This window comes from Sabethes cyaneus, chromosome 2 (genome assembly GCF_943734655.1).
Source record: "Sabethes cyaneus chromosome 2, idSabCyanKW18_F2, whole genome shotgun sequence".
NCBI lineage: Eukaryota > Metazoa > Arthropoda > Insecta > Diptera > Culicidae > Sabethes > Sabethes cyaneus.
Genome location: NC_071354.1, coordinates 49,976,078 through 49,992,753, shown reverse-complemented (window position 1 = coordinate 49,992,753; position 16,676 = coordinate 49,976,078). Strand labels below are relative to the sequence as shown.

The 16,676-nt window shown below is 41.8% G+C and overlaps 1 protein-coding gene across 1 annotated transcript; it reads right to left on the bottom strand.

Moving 5' to 3' along the window:
* Nucleotides 1-4,440: 4,440 nt before the first annotated feature.
* LOC128733648 (exportin-5) lies at nucleotides 4,441-16,013 on the bottom strand. The gene is made up of 7 exons (XM_053827385.1): nucleotides 15,883-16,013; nucleotides 15,161-15,404; nucleotides 12,637-15,101; nucleotides 12,369-12,572; nucleotides 11,943-12,300; nucleotides 5,503-5,671; nucleotides 4,441-5,441 (listed from the first exon to the last, which is right to left on the bottom strand). Exons 2-7 carry the CDS (start codon nucleotides 15,277-15,279, stop codon nucleotides 5,079-5,081), a joined length of 3,678 nt encoding a protein of 1,225 aa, XP_053683360.1. The 5' UTR covers nucleotides 15,280-15,404; nucleotides 15,883-16,013; the 3' UTR covers nucleotides 4,441-5,078.
* Nucleotides 16,014-16,676: the final 663 nt, after the last annotated feature.

Here is a 16,676-nt window from a genome sequence, read left to right as displayed (position 1 = left end):
ATTTAAATAGAATTGTGGATGCCAATTTACAACAGTTATGCAATCAAAATGCTGATAAACAGCAACCTGCATTATAAAACGCCAGGGATGCTAATAAACGATTGATTTACTGCTTATACTAATGCTTATTGGTTACCTGGGTTTCATTCAAACGTTACACTTCTATTTTCGTTTTTACAAAGTGCTACCCAGTCCCAGTATAGTAAACAAAGACGTAGTCCTACGTCAAAAAAGAGAAACGGAAATAAAATAAGATGCGTCCCAAGAAATACAGTGGACTCTCGGAAAAGTTAAATCTCTGAAAAGTTAATAGTTCAGAAAAGTTAAGCGAATAGCAGCTCTCATGCAACACCCTAAAAAGTTCATTTTTGCCTTAACTTTTCTGAGAGTTTGTATTTATTGGTTGTCCAAGCGTTCGTCCACACACATGTGTTTACCTTCTATCTTTATTTCTCATACGGGCACATAGTTATTTCAGTCTAGTCTAGTCGCAGACTACGAAAAAACAAAAGTAAACTAGTGAACCGACTATTTTAAACTTTCTGAAAGAAACTAAGTATTATTTCATAAAGGTCTTACAACATATTTCTTTCCATTAGAATTTCTACAAATACATAAAAATGTGTATCCTATATCCTGGATTGCATTTTTCACTTTTGTATTTATCATTTTCAATGATTTTTAGGACTACTCGGAAAAGTTAATATTTCGGAAAAGTTAATCGACCCATTCCCCGCAATCGATTAACTTTTCCGATAGTTCACTGTATTTATATACAGGTACTATACAGCCATATAATTTCGAGTGTGACGTGTAATTTGTTATTTTTGGTTATTTTTTTATTGTTTACAGATATTTTTGCAAGCCGATATATATGTATAACGCAAGGATGGTGTAATAAAACGATTTGTTTACAATTTGTTAGTTAAGCCCCAATCGCGAATCACTCCGGATTTATCACATATTGAATATTTATGCAGGAAGTGATCTACCCCGTTCTACTATCAAGCAATCTTATAATTATTTATCCTGGCGGCGAGATGACACTGAACACTGTGGGCGAGTTTACGATCAGCTCCCCAAGTAACAACGGTAGCTGAATTGCAAGAGCAATGGCTGTTTACAAGTTGGTTTAAGGCGATCAAAGCTGCATAAAGTAAGCACTCAAATGGTGTTTAAATAAGTGATGTTTAAACTACTTTAAGTTTTTCAAATCAGTTCTATCCCAAGAGCTGATAAACAAGCTTAATAGTGGATTTTTCTGCTAAACAACCATAAACATCAAGCCGTTTTACGACTGCTTAAAAGTGTTAAAGTGTAGAGTGGAAGCTTTCATTAGACTCACAGTTTTCAAACTACTTTAAGGCTGCTTAAGGGGGTTAAAGTGGCTTTACAAACTTCTACCAAGTTTTCTGTCGGCGCTCAGCACACATACTGTCAGATCATAGAATTTCGCAATTCGGCTGACAGCAAAAGTTTGTCAGTTATCGACCTTATCGACTGCTTCACGCTAGGCGGGCTAGGCTTCAGGTGTAAAAATATTCTCACTGTTTGTTCTGCAGATGCAAATGGGGCGGATCATACGGTGAGTGCTTATGGATCAAAAGATGGCGGGTTCAATCCCCGAAAAAACAGACATGCATTTTTAATTAGCTAACTTACTTATACGAATTAAAATTATTCGAAATTACATATATCGCGCTCGAACAATGTTCACGGCAAAATAAAAATGACGCGTTCCATTTTTTTAAATTTAAAAATAGATTTTTTTGGCTGCATAAAGGTTGATGAGTCGTTGATTAAGCGACTGAAAGAGCATATTGCAAAACTATTTCTCGTTCTAAAAATAGAATTAACAGCATTGCGTAAATTGGCTATTGAAAAGCGCGCAAAAACCTCTATTAATCCTTTATAAGGCCGTGGCAACTACGCGTGGAATTAACACAAACTTCAGCAAAATATAATGTTAACATTCGGTAGAACCCATTTATATTCTTTTTGTTGAGAAAATTGCTGAAAAACTTGAAAAAATTGGTGGCAATATAGTTGCCACTGCCCCTCGAGCGCAAAATGTTGGTGGCAATATGTTTGCCACTGCCCGTCTGGTGCAAAACGTTGGTGGCAATATAGTTGCCGCTGCCTGTCTGGCGTAAAACGTTGGTGATAATATTTTTGACACCCGCTCGCAGGATCACTTTTAAGAAACTGATCAAGTACTACCATTTAAATCTACAACTATACAAAGTATTCGTTAACATTTAGCTTTTTTTGCTGGAAAAATAGCTGGAAAACTTGAAAAAATTGGTGGCAATATAGTAGCCATTGCCCGTCTAGCGCAAAACGTCCCAGGTAACCAATAAGCATTTCCAATGCAATTTAAATGCAAGCCAATAAGCATTTAAGTTGCCTTAAATGCTACTTAACCCTTTTTAAGGCCGTGGCAATTATTTTGCCACCAACGAAAAATATTTGTATTGCGTCTATAATGACATCAATATAATTATAGAAGCAAAATAAAAAATTTTTGTTGGTGGCAATATAGTTGCCACTGCCTTATAAAGGGTTAAATGCTATTTTGGCAAAATATGCGGCTGCTTTACTGCTTGCCCTCTCATAGTGCTGACAATGCTTATTTGCAGCTAGTTACCGACAAAAAGAATTTAAATGGAATTGTGGATGCCAATCTACAACAGTTATGCAGTCAAAATGCTGATAAACAGCAACCTGCAGTATAAAACGCCAGTGATGCTAATAAACGATTGATTTACTGCTTATACTAATGCTTATTGGTTACCTGGGGTTGGTGGCAATATGTTTGCCGCAGCCCGTTAAGCCCAAAAAACATGTTCTCGAATATTGGTTCTAAGTTTTTGGATAAATCTGCATAATCTATCACAAAACGCCGTAAACTGAATATTACCATCCAAAAAGTTTCCAATTTAATGTGTTTTTCTACGAATTTAAACCAAATTTACTGTTGACACTCAAGAACCAAGATTTGTTTTCATAAAAGCGGTTCGTAAATTACCATTTTTACAAATTCAGCGTTTTAAAAACATTGAGAATGTTGCCAAAGGCTATCAGAACATATTGAGTACATAATATGCTAAAACGATATTGTTAGAAAAGCAAAAACAATATTTTTCGTTGGTGGCAATATAGTTGCCACTGCCTTATAAAGGGATAAGCTTCATCGCAGCTTCGACAGCAGCTTTAAATAAGTCTGAAGCTTGATAAAATCTCTAGATTTAGATGTTTAAGAGCTGAAAAAAAGGTTTTTATTTCTAAACCTAAACCATAGTTCAGCCACAGGTTGAATAAAATCAGCTATGAAAGCGTTTGATCAGCCTGAAATTGTTAGTTGGGTCGCCATTTCCCTTTTTGGCAACCTGTTAACTCACCCCCAGCGTCATCGATGCTTTAAGCAGGGAAAAAATTTTATTGGGTGGTTCATGTATCGTCGCTAGATGGCATCACTTGAACAAAAGAAATTTGCGTTTATCATCTGTCAGTAAAATTGCGTTCCTCTAGTTCCGCTACTTTGACACTCTCTTTTCCGTAATTTCGAAGCGAAGAGAACACATCGTACCGAAATGGTAAGCTAAAATTTGTGTTTATTTCGATATTTACAAAATATATTGCGAAAATTGCTTTAAAATTATCATTGCCATCCGACTAATATCCGTCTCCGTTTGCAGTCGGCCCATAAAACCTTCCGGATCAAGCAGAAGCTTGCTAAAAAGCTCAAGCAAAACAGACCCATTCCACAGTGGATTCGGATGCGTACAGGCAACACGATCCGGTAAGTCGACATCGGTTTCGCAACCAAAATTCGACGGTATTTGAACAATTTGCATTTCCCGTTGCAGCTACAACGCTAAGCGCCGCCACTGGAGACGTACCAAGCTAAAGCTGTAAATGGTGCTCTGTTCCGCAGCAGGCAGGAGAACGTATTTGCTTTCCGGATTCTCTGCAACTGCAGCTCTGGTTTATATTCAGTGAAGATGTTTTTAATGAAAGAGGTTCATTTTAGCACCGTCTATGGTGCTATATGAATGATTGCAAAACCGGATGTCACACAAAAATTTGAATCAATAAAAAGCAGCGTATCGTTCAAGTGAATAGTTCTTTTTGGTTTTGTGTTGAAGAATGTGTGTGTTTTGAACGCACTCCGACCGCTCAATCAAAATATAATCAGTTTTTAGAGATTGAGTCAAAAACTACAGTAGGTATAGAATGCTCCTAACTAAAGCAGAGAAGTGAAGCAAGGTCCGTTGACTACATTGACTCAATTTTTTTTAAAATCAACCATTTGGCTGAGAGATAAAAATGATGTGCCTTCATGGTATCTTGGTCTCAAAAGAATCGTTTCGGTTAATTGATAGGTATGTAAAGTTTGATAATAATAGAGATTATTATTAGGTTACCAATAATCTTCCTACATAATCAGTATTTCCCGGGGCGTTCGAGCACCACTGTTTGTCTTCAATGATTTAATTATGGAACTACATTATGTTTCCTTGTAGCCTTCATAGAGTGATGCCTCGAAGACTGCAAGACGCAAGTGGATGTCGTTTGTGATTCACAGTCTCAATTCGCTTATACGGTACTACTATCCACACTACCTACACTTAACATTTCTTTTGTTTCTACAAAATCGACTTATCGGTTTCGATAATTCCTACTGCGATGGCTTTTTCAGAATGTTTTTTTTTCGTAATTTGATTTAGGCGACACCTTTCAAAGCTCTAACAAATTCCAAATTAATAAATACAAAACTCATTTAAGCAGATGCTGTTCGAGTTAAATTTTACAATTGTTCGAAAAACTGGGTTTTTGCTTTCTCACTTGCAGCAGAATAAATAAAATATTATTTAAAATAGAATGAGAAGCACAATAAACAAGCATCGGATTGCTTTGATCTGCCCTTAACTGATAAGCAATTAGAAACAATAAACTGGTACCGAGAGAAAACGGCGGTAGGAAAATTGACAAGAAAGCCTAACAATTTTAGAATCTAAGCAACAGTGTCCTATTTGATAGGATAGCAAAGTGGTGGCGGCGGACGGGAGAGAAAACTAACTCCGACTGGCGAACAAATGAGCCAAACCCGTCTCCTGGGCGCCATCAATAAGATTGTACCGTCCAGCTGCTGACACCGTCGGCGTGATGATTGGCGGTAAGTTAAGAATACGAACTTCCTTCTTACCGTGCTGGCCAACGCTGCGACCGACAATGTGCGAGGTGATCTTCTTGAACAGATCTTTCTTGGCCTTGTCGATTTTGTTGCCCTTCGTGTTAGCCGAAACGGAAATCTTCTCATCCAGCTTCTGAATGTCCGCTGCGCTAATGTTGGGAATTTGCTGTAGCACTTCGAGAATGTTAGGAAACTTTGGCCGAAGAATTTCGTACACTTGTACACCGAGTGTTATAAGTGATGCCTGCGAAAAAAATTGGTTCATTGACATTGGATTTAAGGGGCAGATGGGTAGTGATAGGTACCTGATTTGCTTCATGCTGACCATGCAATTGGAGTCCTTGCAAAACGGCGATTATTATGTTCGAGGCTAACGTTTCGGTTATCAGTTGTTCGGATGCAAGAAAACGTATTACAGGACCACTGAGGAATGTTGCCTTGAGGCTTGAGTTGCTGTCGTTCCACGAGAGGACGCTAAAATAAACGGTTATTGTTAGATATACTCTTATGACTTATGAAGAACGACAAGTGGGCATGTTTCAAAATTATCGTACATGATTGGGTCGCAGAATCTCACAATGCTAATAAACTTATGAATGAAAACAATATTTAAAAAATCAAAGTCTTTCCTGGATGACCAACACTTTAAAGAAAATTTTCCGATGTTCTCGTCCACCTTACTTATATCTACTAACAAAAAGTCGGGGCGGCTCTTGTCGTATCAAGAATTTCTCTCCACTGTACTCGATCCTGGGTTACTCGTCGCCAATTCGTTAAGCGTTTCAACATACGCAAGTCAGCTCCAACCTGGTCGAGCCATCTAGCACATTGGGTCCCTCTATTCCTAGTGGCGGTAAGATTCTTAAAGAGAACGGATTTCACTATACGAAGTCTCCCAACTAATGCCATAGGTGTACGATGAGAATCTCTCCAACTAAACTCGCGGTTCGTACGCCTACACCACTCTCCGCTATCCGTTTGTACTTTGCCAAAAATAGTCCGCAACACCTTGCGTTCAAATACGGCAAGTGTACGTATGTCTTCCGTAAGCAAAGTTACTGTCTCAAGTCCGTAGAGGACTAACACTGAACCACATTTTGACGTAGGACTACGTCTTACGGCAAGTTTTGAGATAGGGTGTCATTCCAAAAAATCGAAAAATGCGTCACGAAAAATGATAGGTTTTGAGCGCTAATAGCTCAGCGGTTTTCCGATCGATTTTCAATATTCTTACACCAACCGATCGGAAAATCTTCTAAGAATTGACCCAAACGAAGAAAAGTATGGATTCTTGATGTTGAACTATTAAAAAGTTGAAAATAATGAACCTGTTGTACCAGAATTCTTGCTTCGTGATTGGTTGTTGCAAATGACGTTATCAAAGTAGAAACGCGTTTTCACGCTTCGGCTTATAATTCAATAAATTTTCAATAGATTTCCAAGATATTTACACCAATTAATCGGAAAATCGATTTAGAAAATATTGAAAATACAGAACACTATTGATTTTCAATGCGCGTCATTGAAAAATTGAATTCTTTTCATATTTTTGCCTTCCCTCGTCAGTGCTTCCCTAGCACGGACGACAGAAGTATATACGATATAAGCTATGGGTTAAGCTTCCTTATGATTGTATTTAATTTACGCCCTATAGAATCCGATCGAAAATTGTTGAGCAGATGCTGAGCGTGTGTTGGAGCTGGAGTACTCGTTTCGCTACCGTGAAGGAATATCTGGCTGCTGAAGTTCCAGAATTGGCAGGAAATATGCTGCTCGCGACAACGAAACGATCAGAAATTATCGTCACTTGCAGCTGGCCATCCGCAACAACGAAGAGTTGAATAAATTGCTGTCCGGTGTCACCACTGTTCAGAGAAGTGTCTTTCCGTGCATCCAAGTTGTTTTGTTGCTGCCCAAGAAGATGGAAAAGAAGGCTTAAATTTCCAACATATCACGTCGACAAAATGTTCTTTTAAGGACAAAACATAATGTTCATGAAGATTTGAGGAATTTTCGCTCACTGATTTTAATTCTATTTACTTTAGACTGATTCTAATTGTGCGCTTCTTATCAAATAATTTTAACCGATCACCTCTCGCGCTTCTGTTCGCTTGTTGCTGCTGGTTGAGTTGGCCGTCTCGGAAGGTAAGAAGCAGCCAACAAATATACCAGCTCAATGTATTCGGTCAAGTACATAACACGTGGTAAGCCGGCGAACAGCATTATTCAAACGCTAGCTGAGCTACTGCCAACATCGTTTGCCAGGGCAAACGAAAGTCACGCTCGATTCGTGCACGTTTGCAGTTTCCGGTCGGTCGTGTTCATCGGCTACTGAGCGTGTGTTGGAGCTGGAGCACTCGTTTCGCTGCCGTAATGAAATATCTGGCTGCCGAAGTTCTGGAATTGGCAGGAAATATGCTGCACGCGATAACAAAACGACCAGAAACATCCCAGGTCACTTGCAGCTGGCCACTTGGAGGAGTATTTCATCGTGATTCAGGACCATACACGAACGGCTTCGTTGATCGCATAGCGCTTCCGGCTGGTCCGTTGCAACAAGCTCTGCCTGGTTAGCGGTTATCGGTACTCCAATTTACTGAACAGGGAATTACGTTAAGTGCGTTAGTGCAAGTTTATTGCAAGTTGGAGTTATGATAATCAAACAATCGGTCCTTTTAGAGGCCACACAACGATTGAAGAGTTTATTATATTTTCTTGCCCAGTTTATACCATAATAACACAGGCAACGAGGGAAAAGTTGAATTTTTCGTCATTGTGGACGACCAACAAATGACGGAAATAAGTTTTCTGAACACGAGCGACATTTTCTGCGACTTTCAAAATGTTTGCAGGTTGTAAATTTCAATGTAAATGCTTTATCAGTGTTCTTTTGTAAGCCGCAGAAAAGTTGCGCAAAAGTTTCAACTTTTTGAAAACTCGCGCGTACCGTCTACCGACTACCAGAGGAAAAGCACTATTCAACGTTGAAACAGATCATAAAAATTTATTTTTTTTGGTTTCGGTTTAATAAAATAGATTCAATCAATTCATCGATATAACTCCAAAATCGGTTGAGGATTGAATGTATACAATGTTTCTACTTTGATAAACGCTACGTACAACGCATGTACATGAAGAATTGTATTATTACATACATGGATACATTCTACTATCGCTACAAAGAGACTTACGTGCTCCTACCACACCACCTATGCGGTCGTGTCTTGTGCACAACCCCTCTGATTTTTTGATTAGTTTTTAAACCACTAACCAGATTTTGGAACAGGTTTTAAGCCAGATTCTGGACCTGGACCATATTTTAGACCTGGACTACATCGCGGACCACATTTTTATCAACTTTTGTTTCAGATTTTGAAACAGATTTTGGATTAGATTCTGGACCTGGACCACATTTGGAGATTTTTACCAGATTTTGGATTTTATGAACCATATCTTTGATCAAATTTTGAACCAGATTCTGGACCTGACATTCTGATCATTTTAGATCAGATTTTAAACCAACAACCAGGTATGGTTCTGCACTAGATTACAGACCACATTTTTAATCAAATTTTCCAGATCTTGTAACAAATTTTGGAACAGATTTGATTCTGGACCAGATTTTGAACCGCATTTTTATCAAATTTGAACCAGGTTTTGGATATTTTGGACCACATTTTTGATCAGTTTTGAATCAAGCAGCTAGATTTTGGATCAGATTTTGAACCAAATTCTAGATCTTGACCATGTTTTGAACCTGGACTATATCGTGAACCACATTTTTGATCAAATTTTGTTCCAGATTTTGGAAATCATTCGAACAAGGTTGTTTGGACCACTCTTTTATCAGATTTGGAGCCTTGCCCTGTTCAGAGCCGTAAGGTGATATTGTAGCGGCCCTGACGAACGCCTGATTAGGCGCACCCTCGTTTCTTAAATCAGTGGTCCTTCCAAGTTTATTTTTTGTAATTAGACTGTCATACATGATTCGTACAACTCTCTATATCCAGTACTTCGCTACATTCGAGAGCTCCTTACTGAAGTTCAGGCCGTTTTGGCGCCCCTAGAACTAGAGCCCTTGACTTTGGCGCTGAACGCATCCCACAACGTCTCTGCCGGTGCGGGTACGGTGGAAGGGAAATCTTCTGCGGCTCGTTCAACGAAACGCCACGCAAAGAATGGTGCGGACTTAGCGCTTTTGCTTCAGCTATCTCCTGCGATACGTACACGCCTCGAACTGATAATGTCTTTGCTTCTGTTACTGACGGGTGTAGAATTTCGTCTGTCAACCGTTTTCCGTCGTTCAATGCTTCCAACGCCTTTTTAACGGATCTGACCAAACGCTCCCATACTCCACCCATGTTGGGGGCAGCTGGTGGGACGAATAACCATCAAATACCACGTTAACTGGGTCGATGTAGTCTATTCCGGTGAAATTGAACGGTCGTCGGTAAGGCCGTAGCCGCTGCACCGGTAAAGGTGCCGTCTTCAGCACTCGTGGTCGACTATGGTGAATTTTACACCACTGACACGCCTTCGATACCTTGTACACCACCGTACCGAACTTCGGATTACTCGATAACCGTGCCCGAAGCGCTCGTGGTAGTTCTGCACGATCAATTCCGTCACATGATGCTCTTTCGGTAGAATCACCGGAAAACGTGGATCGTATGGTAAGAATTTAGATTTCTCCGTACGCCCTCCCATTCAAATCACGTCGTTTTCGTTGATCAGTGGCGTTCATCAAGTGGCAGTCAACTTCTCCAAAGCTACCCACTCGCTCGTAGACCGGATTCGATTCTTCATCAAGATTTTCAACTCGTCCCCGTACTTTAGCGTATTTTAGACTTTAACGACGTTGCCTGGCTCAGCGTCACCTTTAACGTTTCGATCGGATCCCCTTTCATCCGCCTTCGACAGTTGGACACAAATCTGCATACGCAAGCCACCGTCCTTATTAACATATTCCATCTGGAGAATCGATGAACGTCGACCAGATTGTCCTGCACAATTATCACGTCATAAAACAGGAACTGTGCACGGAGTTTACCTCGTCTCGGTACAAAAAAAATCAGTCCTTTGAACCAGCTGCTGCTCGATTTCTACTGCTGTTCAGTCGGCTTCCAAAGGACAGCTTCGTGCGGCTGAGGATTTCTCCAATGAGAAAGCCGAAGAACTGTATATACCTTCACTGATCCGATTTAATCCAGGATAAGACAATCCGCGAAGCGGTTCCGAAAAACGTTTGCTGGATCTTGTAACTCTGGCTCTCTTGAACGGTGCGTACCAACACTGCGGCCTACAGTTCCTACCGTTGAATGCCCGTAACTTCTGTGTTATTTATAATTTTTTGACTTTACAGGGCGGCGTGTCAGTTCGTCAGTGATTTTAGGTTAGCTTATAACTATGATTCACGATAGCCAATGATGACAAATCAATTTTAGCTTATTACACTTCAGCCTATTATTGACGTATGAAGTACTTCGCCTCACGATCACGCATCATTTTTGACGTATGACGTAATTCGCCAATATGATCCACAAACTGACAATCTCAGGCTAAGGTGAAGGATCTTCGATAGGATCCATAAGTAGCAACATCCTCCTCCTCGTGTCGCTCGAACCTTGTTCGACGTCACAATCTCTTCTGCCTACACCATCGCATTTTCACGATTCTCCTCCGACTTCAGCATCACCAATAATATCAAGAACTGCAAGTTTGCATGCTGGACGTCCTCCGAACCACGTACTCCCTCGTCTGCTATCATAACAAGCGTGTCCTCTTCAATTGGGGCACCTCTTGGAACCATTTGGTCCGTCTAGAGATCATTGGCAAGTATTCGACTATCCACCGATGCCAAAAAACATCCAGCATGAGCTGTAACAGCTTCCAACTTTCCATTATGGCCGCCTTGGCGTCTTCGGAAATCTTGGTCAACTATCGAACACCACTCGTGCTTAGCCTGAGAAAGTTATTCGGAGTCAATGCTGGCTTCTCTTCGTTTTCCAGTGGCACATAAGTCAATGGTCGCGACTTAAGCATGTGAGCTGCTTCCGATAGCAACGTCATGAAGGATTCGTCGTCTAGCTTTCGGGATGAAGGTAATGCTCCCAATTCCGTCTTCACTGACCGCACCATCCTCTCCCAACATCCACCCATGTGGGGAGCCGAAGGAGGGTTGAACCGCCATTTCGGTGTTCGCATCAGTAAACGTACTGCTCATCGTCACGTTGATTTGTCGTATGTCACTTGCCAGCTCTTTACTAGCACCAACAAAATTGGTACCGTTGTCCGTATATATTTCCTTTGGTGCTCCTCTATAGGAGATAAACCGCCGCGAAATTGCTTTCTTGCATGAATCCGTTGTCAAGCTGAAGACTATTTCCAGATGTATCGCACGAATAGTGAGACAAGTAAAGACTGCAACCCAGCGCTTGGCGAGACTTCGTCCTACCTTAACAAAATAGCTCTGCTTTCTGTAACTGTTCACTGGTGAGCTCCTTTGGATCTCCACCCTGTCGCTGACTGACGTCTTGGAAACGGTACACGTACGCTAAGCTACGCAACAGCTACGCTACAAGCCCCAAAGGGTCATAAATTTTCATAACAAGTCGTTCAAAAGTCCACTGAATATGCTCACGCACAAAATTTCGTGAAATTCGAACATAGTGCGAACCATTTTGTATGATAATTTGGAAAGATACCCTGCTAGAACAGCCGAAAAATGACTACGACTCGTACTTACCTCAAAACCGTCATCACAATCGGAGTGCAGGTGTACTGATTGCGCAGCAATTTTCCACCCAAATCGCTGATCACTTCCGAGGTCATTGCTGACTGGGCGGCTCTAGACAGTGCCTGTGGAGGTCCATCCATACTCTGGTCATCCTGGTCCATGCTGGCTTCGTTATTGGTGTTGGCCGCAGTCGGATCTACCGTGCTACCGACCAGTGCAACTTTCAGCACATCGATGTATTCACGGGTCATCGAGCGATTCAGCATATCTTCGAGCACCTCCTGGGTATCGTTAATATCTTCACCGAGCTCGCCGGATTCGTACAGTCCAGTGATGTATTGCCAGCGAGCGGTCAGTCTTGTAAGCACTGCAGTAGAAGAAGAAACATTCAATAGAGCTTACGTTTTAGGAAAACAGGAAACTCAACAAACTCACTGAATGGTGCCAAATGGGCAAAGATGGGCAGTAAAACGGTTTCGTGAAAAACTGGAGCACAGGAGTAGACGAACGGTTTGAAAAAGACTCGAACCAGCACGCGCAAGCGAAAATCGGGAACATTTTCCAAGCTTGCAAAAATGCTTCCAATCAGAGCATCTGCGATGCCAGGCAATGCGTACAAATCTCGACCGAGAGACGGTCCTGTGAAACAAAACAAAAAACGCATTTTAAAACGGTAACCTTAAAAACAATCAGTCATACGCACCGGCCGCTCCCATCATATGATAACAGTGTTCAAATGTTTGCGAGAGGAACGTTTGCATACGCTCGTAGGCTGTCGGCGGTCGTTTTACGCTGGGATCCAACGGATCCTGAAGCACGGACGAAACACCAAGCAGTTGCTTTTTTTCGTGCTCTTGCATACCGTTCGCACTCTTGAAGTACTCATGAACGGCGGCCATGGCATCTGGCTTCCACAGTTCGTTGAAAACTCGCATCAAAGCGAGAATATGTGGCAGCAGCGGAACAACGTGCGACGTAGCTGGGTTGCGGCAGATAGGGTTACCGGATTCGGTCAGCGCCACAACGAAACCGCCACGAGAGCAACGGTCCGGATCGTCCGGCCAAGAGCATCGCTTGATCACACCGAGAATCAGATTGAGGGCATACAATATCTGGCCTCGATTGACGTTGTATGGATCTGGCACGTTACTGCCGGGCTGCACGGGAGGTTTATTCAAGCCGACGAAATCTATGAAAGTGTGTGCATTCTTTATGATCGGAGCTAAATGCATCCAGAGAGCCACTCCATCGCGAGTAATTTCTACCACGAAATTACTTTGGCGCTCGTAGTCGCAGAAATGGTTGGATATCAACAGGAGGGCTTCCAGTAGAGTTACTTGCTCGACATTGCTCAGCTGGCCGTGCTGACGAATGAGATTGTGAACGCTAGTGTTGATCTGGTCGAAGATGGGCAGCAGCAGCAAGGGATACTTGTGAGCTATCTTGACCATAAGAGATGCCGCATGACGGCGTTGATTTTTCACTGCCTTCGATCGGGAGATACGAGTTTCTCCGGGTATTTGAAATACCAGGGCGGCAAATATTTTATCCAGAACCCTTGGCAATAGTTGAACTCCGGACATGGCGACACAATTGGCAGACGTTATCTGGCAGGAGGACATGCTGAGAAACACGAACAGAGCAGAAATGCATGACAGGAGTACTGACAAAATTAGTGGATCATTGGATTCGACTTTGAGGCATTCTTCTAACAGGTGAAGTCCGGTAGCGACCGACGGGCGCTCGGTAACTAGCAGGATTCTCGACAGCACGCCGTCTAGCACATTCACCAGTGCATCCCATTCAAGATATACGGGATCGGTTACGCTACACGTGGTGTTACGTTCCGAATGTGATTTCTGCAGGCGTGCATTAAGCCATTGTTCACAGTATGAAAACGTCACTAGAGGCGCCACAATTGTGGCTTGTCGAAAGATCTCCAACAAATCCGTGCGGCAGCGAGCGAAGAACATCAACCATTCCTCCTCGCTATCGTAGTCTATACTTATGAACGTCTGCGGATGCATAACGATTTCAGTCGGCCTTGAGGTTGGATAACCAACCTTGATGATCTTTGGACCAATCAGTTCGATTACTTTCGGAATGTATTCCAGCAACATGGCATCGCGAGAGAGTTGTTCGTGCTTTAGCAGGCTCATCCAAATCAACGCTGCCGATTGATTGAGGGTAAAGCTCGAGTGACGTGTAAAAACCAGAACCGTTTCCAGGAAAGTCGCAAGACTTTGTCGGGGTATTTGGCAGTCCTCTTTTCCCCATAAGCCAGTAAGCTGTCCTGCCAGTCCGATCAACACTTGAATCAACTTTTTCAAAAATGTATAATACGATTCACTGTTCATGCGTTCGGTTTGCAATGCCGCACGATAATAGTGACCTACCGGAACTTCGTCAAACAGTAGAAGCAGTGGCTTCCGGTCCTTGATTTGTCCCTTTCGGTTTACTATCTGTAGCAAGCATTCTGCTGCCGGTTGTTGAAATTCTTCATCGATCAGCAGTATGCACATAATTTGCAATAATCTTCCGTTGGCAGCCATAATGTGGTTGATAGACACCCACTCGACGAAACCGGTCAATGTCAGTAGAGCGACCTGCACAACTCTGCTATGGCCAAAAGCCTTGTCCTTTGCACCGATTGAAGTGGCATTTCGAAATTCTCCTACATGCAATTCTATGAGTCTTAGAAAGAAGTCGAAAATCTCCGACATGTTTACCGTCAGGGCCTGGTATATATCCTTTCGCCGTTGGTTACTTTCGATAGTCTGCAACAAGGCCACATCTTCCACCAGGCGCAGAAATACCAGCAGCACCAGCTCGGTTTGAGACACACCTTTCGAGCATGCGTCACTGAGTTCTGCCAGCAGCGTAGTCCACTGCTGGGGCCACTCGCGCTTTATCATCTCAACGATGATTCGCGACAAACCGTCCTTGATGTGCGACACGCTCTGATCCTGTGCTTCGCCCACGCCCGCACAAAGCAGTTTCATGGCATTTTCTTTGATGAAAATTTTTTCCTGCTGTGAAATGTTATTCCAGTTGAACTTGACGGTATGCTCCATCAATTGCAACCCGAAGTGACGCACTATGGAGGGATAGTTTTCCGTAACCAGGAAAAGACCGGCTTGTGCGCACAGAGGGGAAACTTCCTTAAACCTGCGGATAATAAATAATGTTACTGCTCAAAGATTAACTTTTCTACGGTGCGTATTTACCTCTCACAAGCAACGTAAGCATCCATTCGTGCCTGCTGCGAAGCTGCTGGGTCCATAGTGATTTTGACCGCCCGAGCCAACTCATTGGCCAATCCCACCACTTCACTTGCCGGTTCCATCGCAGGCAGGTTGTTGATTTTTAAATAAAGTATACAGTGGCAATCAAGGTTCCAGATTGTCTTTTATCCCCTATTTTCGCTTTATCGATCTACCAATTTTATCAACAATTTTTTATTAGTTTGATCTAAAAAAGTAACCAAAATTTATTTTTTTAAATGTTGATACTTTCATTTAATTGGGTGGAGCCACGATGAAGGAATTAAGCAAATGTGAAAATCAACTCCGCAAACGACTTGCAACATTAATTTAAACCATTCGCAATTAAATCATAAAAAAGGTCTCTTTATAATTATTTCAACTATTAACACATGTCAGGAAAATGGTGACAAAAGACAAATAAAATTTTCATCAGTCTTATCTAATTTTGGATTTTGTTGAAACAACTACCTAGGTAACAAAGTCGCAGGGGAAAAGATTGCAAAGAAATTGAAGCACTTGCCGTGAATCCAGTGCGGACTGCGTGTAATTTTGAATTATATTTTTTGGCAGAAATAGAAGTAGGCTGATAGTACTGAATGTGGCTTTTGCTTGCGTTCCCAAGCGCGATGCGTTTTGAACAAAACATGGGAGGCTGCTTTGCCGGTTCGTTTTTATCCACTTACCGAAATTTTAGCGCATCGATCATTTCCGCAAAAGTTGAACTCGTAGCTCCGGCACCTTTTGCGCCGTTCCGGTGGTTTCGAAAACGGCAGCTTGAATATATTTTTATATAAAACACCACCGTTTGCTGAAATTATAACCACACAAAAGCCATCCAAAATCGCGTTTTGCGAAAACATCAATAACCAGCGATGCCATCGTTGCTGGCGTGTGCTCCTGTCATCGAACAGCGTGACTTTGACAGTTACACTGTTTGCCTCATCGGCCAAAAATACCAGCGCCATATTAAAACAGGTTGTGCACCTTGTGAAGAACCCTTCAAGGAAAGCTCTAAAAAAAAAAGCAGCAATTTAAATCTAAAGGCAAAACCCAATGCACACGGATTTTACTACGTTACGGAAATTTGACAGAAAACCCATGGAAAAACTGTCAATTTGCCGCAACGTAGTGAAATCCGTATGCATTGTGTTTGGGGCTTAATGATCTAATTGAAAAAACCTCGATATTGCACGTTTCTTTGATAATAAAACGCACTGCTCACTTTCTTGACTGCTTGAAATCGTCGTAAAAAAATCTGTTTAGCTGTTTGTAAGTTATAAGTATACCCAGGTAACCAATAAGCATTAAAATAAGCAGTAAATCAGTCGTTTATTAGCATCCCTGGCGTTTTATACTGCAGGTTGTTGTTTATCAGCTTTTTGACTGCATCCAAAATTCTATTTGAATTCTTCTTGTTGGTAACTAGCTGCAAATAAACATTGTGAGAACTATAAGAGGGCTACTGTTTTACCTGACT

What these genes read in the sequence shown, in the direction of transcription:
- LOC128733648 (XM_053827385.1), bottom strand. Translation starts at nt 15,279, where the DNA reads ATGGAACCGGCAAGTGAAGTGGTGGGATTGGCCAATGAGTTGGCTCGG. An exon ending in TCATATGATGGGAGCGGCCG is followed by an intron (nt 12,573 to 12,636) that starts GTGCGTATGACT and finishes TTTGTTTCACAG; the next exon opens with GACCGTCTCTCGGTCGAGAT. An exon ending in GTCAGCATGAAGCAAATCAG is followed by an intron (nt 5,442 to 5,502) that starts GTACCTATCACT and finishes TTTTTTTCGCAG; the next exon opens with GCATCACTTATAACACTCGG.